We start from the raw sequence: 14,124 nt of genomic DNA, 5'->3' as shown, positions 1-14,124 counted from the left end.
ACTGTTATTTGAGGTTTTTTGGGGATATGCAGTGTTCTTACTGGAAGTTGCTTTGATATAGTACTTTATAATCTAGTGGTTTAAGGCTGTTCTGCGTATTTTCCCATAAACACTGAATGTTGTGTTTTTTAAATGTTTCACACATACATTTTCCACTCAAAGCCAGAGATCAGCATTTCCTACAGGAAACATAGGCCTTCCTGCTCTGGAATACATCCTTGGCTTTCCAAAGGAACAGTTTATCAAAGTTTGACCTTGTTGAACTCCATTCGTGAGCTTTTATCCAAATGGCAGCTACTTATGTGAACCGTACCCCATCCTCAATCAAACGCTGACAAAAGACCATCAGTTTTAACAAAAGTATACGCTTGGTTTGCACAAATATTTTTGCTATGCATGGTTACGCCACAAAACCATATAACTAGGGCAAACATCCTGTTCTCTTTGTCTATGCTGATTTTTCTGGCATCCTCTACATCATAAAATCCATGCAGAAAATGATTTTCTGGATATGCTGTGTTACAAAAGATTTTTTTCCCCCCATAACGGTTTAAATGAAAAGCCAGCAGCCGTCTTAGTTATTCAAGACGTTAAAAGTTTTTTTTTTTTTTTTTTTAAAAGACACTCTAAATCCAGGACAACTAATGTTTGTGCAGTTTAAAGAGCCTTTGATCATCCTTGTCCAGCAAACTCTTAGTTTGAACCAGTCTGGTTAGATTCATGAAATAATAATAATATTGTTATTTATATAGCACCTTTAAAAACAGAGTTTACAAAGTGCTTTGACAGACAAAGCAAAGGCAGTACATTATACTCTACTATGTGAAAGTTCTGGTAAAATTGTGGATATTTTTCTGCTTATTCCCTATTTTCCCTTTTTCTTGTAATGATGGAACTTCTACCCATTCAGGCCTCTCAAAATCCCCCACATGAAACAATATGGAAAAGGAAAAATTGCTCTTTGGTTGAACTGCTCATAACTCATGTCCACACTTAGGTCATAATTCAAAGAGGTTGGCAAAAGCACTGCTCTTAGTATGTTTATAGCATTTGTCCATTTAGGAGAATGTTCCCTAAAACAAGATTTAGCCTAAAACCTCTGCTATTTTTGAGTATAAAATGTTTCAATATTTTGTATGATTTAGGATTTTCTCAGTGATTTAATGAGAACTTTAGGTTGACTCTAAAATAATCTATCATGTTGAGTGATATTATAATGACGTTCTTATTACCTTTACATAGACGTGATAATTCTCCATTGTTTGAATTATCATTTCCATTGATAATGATTATTGTAAACTATTGTAAAGTACAGTAAAAAAAACCAAAACAAACAAAACTCTGAGCTATAGGGGAGTTACAATTCATGCAAAGATTTTAAACAAAAAGCAGGTATTCATAGTTCTTACAGACATTGAATTAGAGGAAAATCAGACTGAATCAATGTACTGTTTGACCTCCTTTGTAAAAACCAATAAGTTTGGCTTTTTACCTGTAAATTTGCTTTTATTAATATGAAATTTGGCTAACAAAATTAAAAGACTAATTAATTAATATATAGCTGAATTCAATTTAGAGTTATTTTCTAGTATTCCAACCAGTACATGTTTACAAAAATATGAAATGTTCATTCATATGCTGTTGATAAAGATACACATTATTCCAAAAGAGTCTCACAAAAAGGGCCAAAGTAAGTGACCAGCAGGTACAACAACTGATATCAATATCTTTTCTGAATTTAAAAAGCTATACCACAATAATGAATATATTTTTAAACTTTATTTACACAATGGAACTTACAACAGGTTTACCTTTCCAACAACAGTAACAAGGCAATGTATGTTTGAGGTAGTGCACAGATCATAATACATGAAAAAATGAAGAAATAACAATAAAAACCAAGCAACAACAAAATCAAATTAAATAAATTACAAATCAAATTCATTACATAAGGCTCTAGTTTTCACAGGTCTAGAGTTTGTGCAGTATTTTAGTGTGTCCAGGTAGGACATGAAGAAGACAGTAAGGATGGGTTTCAGTTTTGCATATTTGCTGTTATGTAAGTGGAATTTTGCTAATAAAGAAATAAGACAACATACATTTTCTTGACAGGCATTTCATCAGCAAAAAACAAACAAACAAATAAAATAAGTTGAATTTTGAGTTTTGAGTAGAGTATCTAATTTTCTGTTTAAGAAAAGATTAAGGTCATACCAAAAAGTCTGACTAAAGGTACAGTCCCAATTAATATGAGTTAATATGAGAATATGAGTATTTTCAGAGACACATCTCGTACCTTATTTGAAACACAAAAAAATCCTGGGTAATAACCATGTTATATCCAGTCCACACCAATATACAGATTATTCAAAACAAATACAGAAGCAAGTTTACCATTTGTGCCCCCCTGGATTATTTCATTTAGTTTTGTATGCACAAAAAATGATCAGAATTACCTATGTATAATTCTGGTGGAGTAGTTTGATAGATAATATCTCTGGTTGCAGACGACAGCAGAATTATTAAATTATGCTTCATTATTATTGTGGTGTAAATCACAATAATAACGCACCTGTGGAAAGCAGGGTGCGTGACGTCAGGAGTGTCAAATTCCCTAGATTTTTGCGGGACAAAGAGGCTTGTCTGGACGAAGAAAGTTTCTCCTTTCGTGGCTGCGAAGTGAGGAAGTTTCAGCACAGGATTTATTGGCTTTTTTTTTTTTTTTTTTTTACCTTCGAGCAGTTTGAGTGTTTCTACGTCACATAAACAAGGTAACTCTTGCTTTCCCCCCTTTGTTTTCGTGGTAGTTTGAGGACGGATAAATTGTCCCATGGATGTTTTTGAGGAAACTAACAACGACGTTTTTTTTCTTCAGTTTGTATTAAATGCAGCAGCGCAAACTGGAAGTATGTATGGTCATGTTTACTGCCATGATGTGCTGTTAACGAAAAACATCTGCGGCCGTTTTGGTAACTTAACTATCATCCCTTCATATAAAAAAACACGCTAGCAAAACTGTTTTTTCCCCCTAAAGTTTAGGCTTGTAACTCAAAAACTTGAAATGCTAACAGTTAGCTAGTTCAGTTACAATCCAGGCGCTCCATAAAGGATGATAACGTTACTGTATGGCAGCCATCTTACCTGGATACAGTAAAATTATTAAAAATTTACTTCGACTTGCCAGTAATAAACCCAAAACTGTTTAGTTTCCTTATCAGTTCGACGCCATTTCTATGTTGCTGTTTAGGGAATTTGTGAGGTACAATTTTTTTAAGGCAACTTTATTTATAAGCACATAGAACAAAAGTACAGTGACAAACTCAATGCATTATAATTAAAGTAAGGTTTCCTGTCCAATAAAGAATCACACCTCCTATAAAAGGATGTTTTCCAATTATACATAGGGCTCATTTAACTATCAATTACTTATGTGAAATAGTAACAAAATAGTTATTGTTGGAAAGCGTAAAAAAGAGGATTGAAATGTTGAAATAACATAAAAGGACTATATAAGTAGAGAAAGTTGAGCATCTGTGAGGTACAGTTAGCAGTAGATGCAGTAATGATACAGCAGAGAGATATACTGATTTACAATTTATCTTCTGTTTCTTGTCAACAGTGTGAAGACCTTACTTAACATTGATTCATTTTTTTAATCATCAACCAGCATCCTAGTTTTATGCCTGTGGTTTGATAAATGGTTTTGCTAATATGCCCTTTTAGCCATCTAATGATCAACACTAAGATAATGATGCAGAAAAGCTGTGGTTATTAGTAGAGATTATTTGGCTTGAACTCTGCAATGTTTGTTTGTTAGATTTAAGCTAAAAGAGAAATACTGAATGCCTGGAGGACATATGTGTGTAAGTTAACCATTACGTTAAACTGTAGATTTAGAATATTAACAGTGTGACTGTGCTCACAGAGTAGTTTGAAGTGTATTGATCAGGAGGATCAGTGCTTTTGTATCTGAATCTTTTACTGTTGGGCAGAACAGTGTTATTGCGGTGCTACCCATTTATTCCTTGTTGTATTCACATTTTGAGAATAGTTTTTAGTCACAAAAGATTTGTTACACTGCAGTACAAAAGGTGCCCTGCAGGAAAATTTGTTACTAACATAATGTGATGGATGTGGAAGGAGAACGGTGTCTCCCTCTGGTGAGGAAATGCTTCAATTATCTACAAGTAAATCTGCAGCACTATGTTGAGCTCATTGTCCAGGTTACAAAAAACATGTACCCACTTGATGGAAAAATGTACGTTTTAGAACACTGGAATTATGTTTAAAAACATAATTAAACTTTCAAACTTACAATCTGAGTCACTACAAGTTTATCTCAAATGGCTTTGTGGGTAGTTGATTTGTAATTAAGCAATGAATTTATACCACAGAATGTTCTTGGTTGACACTAATGCATTCTTGTGTGCCTTATGTCATAAGCCAATATGTGTCAGGTTTCTTTGAATAAAGATCTTTTTCTGTGACCCAGGATGGCTACCAAGGTCGGCATCAGGCCAGATGAAGGACTGATGATGATGCAAGAGCTTGACGACCGGCTGAAAGAGCAGATTGACAAATTGGAGCATGTTCGCCTGGCTGCCATTGATCTGAAGGACAACTTGTCTGGGGTACATCAGGCTGACAATAAATCCAAATCTCCATCTGTAATAAAAAAATGTTTAATCAAAACTCTGCTCAAATTCATTGAGCTCTCCTCTTTTGATCTTTTTTTTTCTACTGCAGAGCCACGGTGATCTAACCCAGTCTATCAGTGATCATCTGGAATGGTTGAATCACTTGTCAGAGCGAGTGGAGACTCTTCACATGAACACAACTGTTTTTGTTCAGGTGAGAAACAGATTTCTGAGGGGGATGTGGGTAATGTGTACATCTGCAATGATTAGTCAATAGATCAATTAGTTGAATTTTGATAATCGATTAATCATGTTAGCCATTTTTCAAGTAAAATAGCCAAACATATGCTGGTTCCAGCTTCTCAAATGTGAGAATTTGATGTGTTTGTTTTCAAATGTGACAGTAAACTGAAAATATTAATGTTTTGGACTGATGATCAAATACAATTTTATAGATGAAATGATTAATTTATTAATCAACAAAATAATCTGCCGATGAATTGATAATAATGAAAATAACTGTTAGTTGCAGCTCTTGTAATGTGCATGCAAAAGTTGGCAGCGAGCGTATTCAGTTTTATGAAATCAGCAAAGACATCACTTACACACCTAATAATTATGGAGATAAAAACCAGCCTCTATTAAAAAGAGTCCTGTGTTTGTAATAGAAACTACAAAGGCACAGTCTTTGAGAATGAATGTTCCATGGGCCAGCAGATATGTAACTACTGTGTTTACTGATGCATTCCTGACCTGACAAACTGCCCAGATGAAGAGAGTAAAAGAAGCCATTATGACTCAGATAAGCCATCTGCTGCCAGCAAAACCACAGGAGAACTGGTATTAAGGAACAGGAGAAAACTACTTCTTTACTCTTGTAGCCTGAACAGAACCAAAAGGTAATCATAGATTTGAGGCAAACCTAAGAGGTTTTTTGTACTTGCATTGTTCATATGGCACTAATTTCCTTCTCAACATTGTCAGTGAAGAATGTGGCCTCTGTGGTGATAACAGGACTGGGTTTCCTTTTGTGAGCATGTCAGGAGGACAACAGTGTTTCCCTTGTTTCTTTTAAAGTGAAGTGAAGGAGACATGATTCCTAAAACCAACAATTGTATTTTACAGATTTAGCATCAGGTTTCTGTTTGTTGGCAGGGCCAGATTAACCTATTAGGAGGCTGTGGGACAAAAATAGCTCATTTTTGGGCCCCTTTTGAGCCTCCCACACACACTAGAACACACACATTGGAATACTACAATGCCCCAGGTTTGCTGTATGTGAGTTTTTGATAATTGATACATTTGTGTAAGATTATTGGGCTGCAACTAATGACTTTTTTCATTACAGATTAATCTGCTGATTATTTTCCTAATGAATCATTTAGTTAGCGAAATGTCAAAAAATGGTGAGAAAATGGCATACACAATTTCTCAGTGGCCACAGTGATTTCTTCAGTTTTCTCACTTTGTCTGATTAACAGTCCAAAACTCAAAGATATTCAAGTTAATGTCATATATGATAAAGAAAAACAGAAAAATAACCACATTTTAGAGGCTGGAAGGAGAGAATTTGGGCATTTTTGCTTGAAAAACCACTGAAATACTTGATTATCAAAATAGTTGCCAATTGACAATTAGTCAATCGCCTAATTGTTGCAGCTCTAAAGATTATACATCATGCAAGCATAATAGCAACTGAAATATGAAATGTATTCAAACTAGATTTTGACACAGTGGCTGTGTCAGAGATGTGTCGAGAAAATGCTTAATCTCCATAAACTGTAACAAACCTTGTCCCCACCAATCACTGAAATTTAGGAAACCCTACAGCAATGTCTGCTTCAATAATTTCTGCTTCATCTGTTCTCAGATGAATCCCAAGCCTCGTGTATGGGCAGGGAGGCAGGGTTCTAAACATGGATACCGCTTAGGACGTCTCCACCAGGCTGAGGACGCCCAATCTGAGTTTGGCTGGTCCCCCATCCGCACACGACGTAACAGCGACGCCGCCTCTGAGATGTCCTGCAACTGGTGATCAGGGAGACTGTGGCCCATATATCAACTGAGGTTTCAATTTAATGCAAAATGTTGTATAGCTCACACACACACCAAATTGATGATTGACAATAAAACACCTTGCACATTTCAGTTTCTTTTATCTGTTCATTTTCACACATTATCATTCATTACTCTTTAAGTTTTACATGTATTGTAATACTTAACATTTTTCTAGGTACTGTAGTGTTGTGTTGTTGAAAGTGCTCAATTTTAAAAAAAATAAAAATAAAAGTATGCCTATCCAACCCTGTCATTATGTCAATTTTCCATCCATGAAGCCTTTGTTGTTTGTGAAATTCTCTGTACTGTTTTAAACTAATCTCTGATAAATGCAATGTGTTAATTGGTTTAGTTCAATCACTAAACCCTGGGCTTTGTAAGTTCTTGCACTTTGGTCTCAAAAATCTGCCAAAAAGTACAATTAACTGACAAAAGTGCCAGTTATTCCTCCTGTCTGATGTAATGTGTATTGAGTGTGTAATCAGGCTGAAAACCTGTCGATGTGGATGTAGGTCAGTGTGCTCCACCAGCAGAGGTCGCTGCTGATGTCACTGTTAATCAGCCCGTTGTAAATAAAGCTTTGGTAGAACGCGTGGGTGATAATAGTGGAAGGATCGTCCTATTCGCCAAAGTAGCACTAGCTACATTCTTTAAAAAGGATCGTTTTGAACACTTGGGAGTTGAACTTATTTTTGTATATATATTAAACATTACGGGTATCGAGTAAACCCCCTGAAAACATGGCAGAAAGCGACTGGGACACCGTGACTGTCTTGAGGAAGAAGGGGCCGACTGCTGCGCAGGCCAAATCGAAGCAGGTTAGCATCCCCAACACCTCACTTCGTCTGCGTTTTTCATTTTTTCTGAAGCAGATTCTTAACTATAAACCCTTTAAATTAACTAGAATTGGGTTTAAGATCATAATAAACAGCTGGTGTATAAATACATCAGCAGAAACGATCATTTTCTACACGTGGGTCGAAACAAACATGGCATGTGCTTCGTGTTTTAGCATTAGCCATAGTCTAATAACAACAATAGTGGACTAACCGTTAGTTACACCAAACTGTTAATAACGGTCGACAAGTTGCTAGGCTACAAAGTGAACTGCAAAATATATTAAATTGGTCCCGCTGGTAGGACTGTCGTGCTCTCTATTTGCACACAATCAAACTCCGAAGGTAGCTCAACCCAAATTCAGTTAGCTACACCCATCTTTGCCAAATTAAGCTTATTTTAACAATTTATTTAGTAATTTAAGCCTCCTCGGCCAGAAATGAATCAAGTCTGGAGTCTAGCTAACCTAATTACCGTTCGCTGACTAGATAGAATATCTGACGGTGACCAAAATAGCAACTAACGCCGACCTGAAAATGATAGCTTAGTTATAATTAGCAACTCATAACTAGCGCTACTCCATTAGCAGTTTTATGTAATTGTGTGGGATAGGACAACCCACTTGAAAATGTCTGGTAGTGCTTGTTAGAAAACATGTAGTTAACGCTCTAGATACCTCCTAAATGCCACAAAGAAATCAAGCACATACTTACATTAACTGTCATAACGTAATACAGTAATATGATTTATATTCAGAGCTCACGGTCCGTTTCGGGGAAGCAATGTTTACCCTGAAAGATTACAGTCTAGCCAGTTATTAAGTTGGCATGGCTCAGGCAGTATTTATCAGCTTTGTTTAACTTATTCGTTATATTTAGATAAGATTCATTACTTATTAACCAACAAGATGAGCCAGAAACTGAAGGGGATTTTACATGAGACTGGTCAAAATGCAATCTACTGTCAGTGAAACTGGGTTTGAAATTCATAGTTTGTTCATGTTCTTTTCTCTCTCCTCTAGGCTATCACCTCTGCTCAGAGACGTGGGGAGGAAGTAGAGACGACCAAGAAATGTAAATTTATGCTTTCTGTGCATCTTGAGCATATTTCACTTGCAGAGTGACCTTATTTTCATGTGTGATCCATGTCTTCACCCAGATTATAATTGCTCAGATCAAACATGACAAGCACTAAATTAACTCAATGGTCTGCGTTGTAATTATGCATCTCTGCTAACGTGTATGATGCTCAAACATTACCTTTTGTCGACTGCTTGTGATTCAGGGTCTGCAGGGCAGAACAAACAGCATCTTGTGACAAAGAACACAGCCAAACTAGACCGCGAGACAGAGGAGCTGCACCATGACAGAGTTCCCCTGGAGGTGGGCAAGGTCATTCAGAAAGGGAGACAGGACAAAGGCCTGACCCAGAAAGACCTGGCCACTGTGAGTGTACAGACTTCTCATAATTTGACTTGCACAACTTTTAACAGGCAGTGGTAATACTGGACAAAATGCCTTTATCTGGTTTTGTAACAAATTGTGTGTTGTTGGCTTTGAGGTTCACTCACATAAAGTGATGTACAGAGGGTAAAAGTAAATTAAAAGGAGTCGATTGATAAGATAAAGCTATTTAAATAGCAGTGACACAGCTTTAAAGTCAGGTATTGTGCCAATACAATCAACCTGCAGACACATTTACTCAATACCATCCTGAGTGAAGAAGGAAATTGACAGATTGTTGCATTTCTTGGCCAGAGGAGGGCTTTAAGAATGCTGAGACACTGTCTCTCATTAAATTGAGTGTTTCTTACCCGTTTTATCTTTTGAAAGTATCAATTAACTGCTCTGTACAGTCTAGTTTTAAAAATAATAATTAGAAGTCAGTCACAAACAATTAAAGATGCACCGATCCACTTTTTTCAGTTCTGATCCTGATACCTGAATTTGGATATCTGCCGATATGGATACCAGAGCTCTTTTTTTCTTGAACTTTATTATTATCATTATTATTATTTGTTGTTGTTTGTATTATGTGTAGGGTTACATGATGCTGTAGTAAACCACACAGCACTTATTAAGAGCAAAAAATATACAAAAATGCATGATGTTTCCAAATCAATTTATTTGAACTGTAGGTTAAGTAGGCTTCACATACAAATAGGTGACAGGTGCTATGACAACTCCTTTAATGTTTTGAAAAACATGGTACAAATCAATTGCACAGCAATGCATCAACTACTAGTAAATAGATTTCTATACATGAGTTCAAAAGTAATAAGAGAATTTCAAATTGAGAGTACAGTGGCAAATTGACAACTCCTTCATAAGGTTTTCAAAGTGAATATTTGAAATAAAGAGAAATAAATATCTACACTGGCAGCTGTTTGAGTCGGAAGGGCAGCGGCGTGGCCTCCTCCAGCCGCAACCACAGGCTCTGCTGTCTGCAGCATGACAGTGCACCTTACCTGGTCTGCCACAGAGCCGTGGGTGGGACACACTCTGTCTGCCTGCTACGGATGTCTGGATGAAAGTTTATTTCCCTGGATGATAGCTGACAGTGTGGATAAATTTACACTCTAATTCCATCACTGCAGCTCAGAATATCATGAGACAACTGTGATGATAATTGGAAATAAAATAACAAAAGATTGTCTTTTTATTAGAAAAATAATACACACACTGTTAATTGGCTCCCATGATTACAAATGCAACATTTCAGTCAAATAGACCTTATCAGTCATAAGGGTCATTCCATGCCAACTCACCCACAATTCAGAACTTTTCCCAGTTCATATTGGTTCAGTTATTTTTTTCTATTTAGGTGGATGATGAAGAAACCATTCTGAATATGTCAGGCACATAAAAAACTTAAAAGTAATGTTAGACTGTTTGTGCTACTGAAGCAAAGAGTGGAAAAGTAATTAATGGGTCATTCCATACCAACTCACCTAGGACCTCCCAGTTCATGTCATAGATTTTCTTGAAAATATCCATGTGAAGTATATAAAAGAGTGCAATCACAATTCATTTCATCAGTAAGGGGATTGATTTGATCAAACTGAAACTCAAAAGATCAACTTTTCCAATAGTGTAGACTGTCTTGTGACAGCTTCTTCTTCTAGGCTTTTTTCCAGTAGGGCTGGTCTCCATGATTTCACTATAACATTTATGGGTTTGTTGCAATCCATTTTTGCAATAATACGCCCAAGCCTGTTTCAGGTGGGATTGGCCCAGACTTGCTTTATTGTTTTCTAAAGCTGCTAGTTGATGATGTCAGAATTTGGTCCAGAAAAGTTTGAAATCGCAATATAATGTTTATTTAGCTCAGGAACTAAAATTAACATTTTGTCCAGACACACATAACAAGATGACGTCATCTAGTATGCACCAAACCAAGCCATTACAAGCTGTAACTTGCAGATATCATGAACCCAATGAAAAACAGGCTCAACAGGTGTCACACAGAGATAGAAAACCTCGAAGTCAACATAGTACAAATATCTACCTATGAAATAAAACCACTGAATGCAATATTACAGCCAGTGAAAAGTATGAAAAATTAGCTATTTTCAAAAAAAACATTAAATGATGGAGTAATAACGTCTTTATTTTTTTTATATACCTGCAATGAATATTTACACTTTCCCATAAAAAAAGTTTCACGTAAATTAAAGTGATCCTTGGGGAAAATATACAGTCAAACTATCTTTAAAGTGGGGTTTTCAGCTCTGAAGCTATACTGTATTTAGCAAGATCTGTGACACTCAGTTTTTATGCAGGACCAAATAACTTCTAGATGTGACAACTATATTAATGCTACACAGAATCAAAGTTTGGTTGCAAGAAAGTGTAAACTAGTGGAGATATTAATCATGTTTGTTTAGGTAAAAAAAATATATTTTTATTAACTTAATTACTGTAAAACATTCAGCAATAACTATTTACATGAATACATGTTGCAAATTATCCTTAGGGTTTCTTGGATGTTCAGTACAAATTTTAACCAAACTTAGTGAAAAATAAGCAGTTGGTGAGGCTTAGAAGGAACATACAAAGAATCACAAAAATCATGAAATTTAGCTCCAACCACCAAACTTCAAAAATTCATAACTAAAAAAGTATTTGGAGTTGAGCTATAGGATTTTGCAATGTGGATTTAATAGAAGTTTTTACATGAATTTTTTTCAAGATATTGGTCCATAATTGACAACCAAGCCTCTCTCACATGAAAGTGTTCGTAGCTGGAAAGAAAAACCCAGAGTTGACTGAGCTAGTTGATAGTTAGCTTTGTTATACTGGTTATCCAGGATGGCCAGTGTTAGGCTCAGTGAAGCCAGACCAAGTTGAGTAAGTAGTAGTATAGGCACTGGGTGAATCGGTAGATAGTTAAGTGATACACGGTTAGTTTCCCACTAGCATCAGGTTCATAATAATTTTAGGAAAATGCTTCAGGCTAGCGTGCAAGGTGGCTAGTTAGCATGAAGCTGTCACAGCTGAAGGCTGAATGAGCACCAGTGTTATGTGAAAAAAGTACCAGGAATTACTCCTGTTAAGCAGTTTTTTTTTATACTTTCTTACTCTACACCAGTAGTGGAAAGTAACTACTGTAAGTACATGTATACAATATTCGACTATGGAGTCTGGATCGGTTCGTGGATCGGTAACATCAGTCTGATATCCCATGAGTGAATTACATCAGTATCGAAACCTGATACTGATAATTGGATCTGTATCGGTGCATCCCTTCAAACGCTCCTAATATTGAATTGCAAACAAGACAACTACAATGCTTGTACACATGATTATTATGGAGATATAATAATTTTGTAGCTCAGTAATCATCTCCTTTTTACTAATTAGACATTTATATTTTTGATCCGGCTGGCAAAGCCAGTTAAAACTTTTCCATAGTTGTTTTTTTATCACATAGTTAATAAAAGAATTTTAACATCATTTCATCATTTAAAATCATTCGTTCTTGTTAATTATTTTAAAATACAGTTAGTTACTTCAGTCCTCTTAAACATTTGTAACTGGCAACCCTCTGCAATGTCAACAACGCAGCACAGAGTCAGATGGAGTCCTAACCCTTCAGTGTTCTGCATTTGAATAGTTGTGCTAACTTTAGGCCTTGTGGTTTAACAAAATTATAAATTATGTATTGCAAATCTTTTCCTCAGAAAATTAATGAGAAGCCTCAAGTCATTGCGGACTACGAGAGTGGGAAAGCAATTCCCAACAACCAGGTCCTGGGCAAGGTAGAGAGAGCAATTGGTAAGAATTATTATCGTGCTGTTTCTACTTCAGACTTAAAATTGAATGTTCATGTTTATTATGTGTCAACCTTCAGTCGTGTTCATCAAGAGATATCTTAATCTGTCATGAACAGGGCTGAAACTGCGTGGGAAGGATATTGGTCTACCCCTGGAGGCAAAACCCAAGAAGAAATGAACACAAAGCCTCGAAATCAGCCCTCCCTGTCCCATTTTTCCCCTATAACTAAAACCTGAACCCCTCCTGCACCCCACCTCCAAGTACCCCAAGCACTCTCGTCCTTTCTCCTCCCCTATCCCTTCCTTTACCCGGGCTGATCTCACCTGTGTCCTGCCTGAGGACCTGGTGCTCCACTGCTTTACAGGCTGCACACTGACAAGTCATCTGAAACACGTTCTTGATCATATAATCGAATGATCCAACATCACAAACTCAAACGTTCTGAGAATTTCTTTTCACCTATGTCTGCTTAGGCTTTGGCATGATAAATTCTACTTTTTGATGGTGATGTAAAATCATTTAAAAGGTAAATTCTTTTTCATGACCAAAAAAAAAAAATTAGTTTGACCAACTTCAGTTCTAAGCATGATGTTAAGCCAAAAGTGCTTGATTGCATTTTTTTCACACACTTGCGACAGTGGGTGGATGTCATTACAGTGTTGAAATGTTTTAATGCTGTGCTTTGTTTTGATCTAAAAATAAAGTTTGGCAGTTCAAGGCATTTCTGAGTGTGAATTCATACCCACTGTTGCACAGAATTTCATTTAAAAAAACAGTGACACATTTTAAACATTCCTAAAATAGTAGTTCTGGCAGTTATGTTAAATCTGACTGTTTTTTTTGTATTTATGAGAACAAAACACTCAACATTCAAGTAGTTAATACCTCATAAGAGAACCATATCTGCATATACAGAACTTATAAGTAGAATTTGTTTTTATTACTGGCAAGAATAATGTCACTTAGAATAAAATAACTTTATTTAGCTACAATCAAAACTACATTTTGGTTGCTTTACTTTCTGGGAAAAAGTCTGCTGCGCTACCTGAAATTTGAATGTAGTAGTAATATTTAGCCACTAGATGTCAGTATACTACCAGAGATATAACTGGATTGTTGGTGACGGGTGTTTGAAAGTGAAGTTCAAAAACTTGTTACAGATAAGATTTTTTGCACAAACTGTCACTACCCTTATAGTAGTAGTAGTTTACTTTTATACTTAAAATGTTTACATTTTTGTCAATTTATGCTTCCTAAATACATAAGTGGCAACATTTTAATAAACACTTAACTGCTGATAAAGTAGAGATGTATTA

The 14,124-nt window shown here is 36.0% G+C and overlaps 1 protein-coding gene across 1 annotated transcript; it reads left to right on the top strand.

Annotated features, from left to right (window-relative positions):
• Positions 1 to 7,372: 7,372 nt before the first annotated feature.
• On the top strand, positions 7,373 to 13,525 carry edf1 (endothelial differentiation-related factor 1). Its single transcript, XM_067574645.1, has 5 exons — positions 7,373 to 7,513; positions 8,554 to 8,605; positions 8,817 to 8,977; positions 12,715 to 12,808; positions 12,924 to 13,525. Exons 1-5 carry the CDS (start codon positions 7,436 to 7,438, stop codon positions 12,983 to 12,985), a joined length of 447 nt encoding a protein of 148 aa, XP_067430746.1. The 5' UTR covers positions 7,373 to 7,435; the 3' UTR covers positions 12,986 to 13,525.
• Positions 13,526 to 14,124: the final 599 nt, after the last annotated feature.

The sequence above is a fragment of the Thunnus thynnus genome, chromosome 19, assembly GCF_963924715.1.
Source record: "Thunnus thynnus chromosome 19, fThuThy2.1, whole genome shotgun sequence".
Taxonomy (NCBI): Eukaryota; Metazoa; Chordata; class Actinopteri; order Scombriformes; family Scombridae; genus Thunnus; species Thunnus thynnus.
This window is presented reverse-complemented; position numbering and strand designations above follow the sequence as displayed.

What these genes read in the sequence shown, in the direction of transcription:
- edf1 (XM_067574645.1), top strand. Translation starts at nt 7,436, where the DNA reads ATGGCAGAAAGCGACTGGGACACCGTGACTGTCTTGAGGAAGAAGGGG. An exon ending in CGCAGGCCAAATCGAAGCAG is followed by an intron (nt 7,514 to 8,553) that starts GTTAGCATCCCC and finishes TCTCTCCTCTAG; the next exon opens with GCTATCACCTCTGCTCAGAG. An exon ending in CAAGGTAGAGAGAGCAATTG is followed by an intron (nt 12,809 to 12,923) that starts GTAAGAATTATT and finishes TGTCATGAACAG; the next exon opens with GGCTGAAACTGCGTGGGAAG.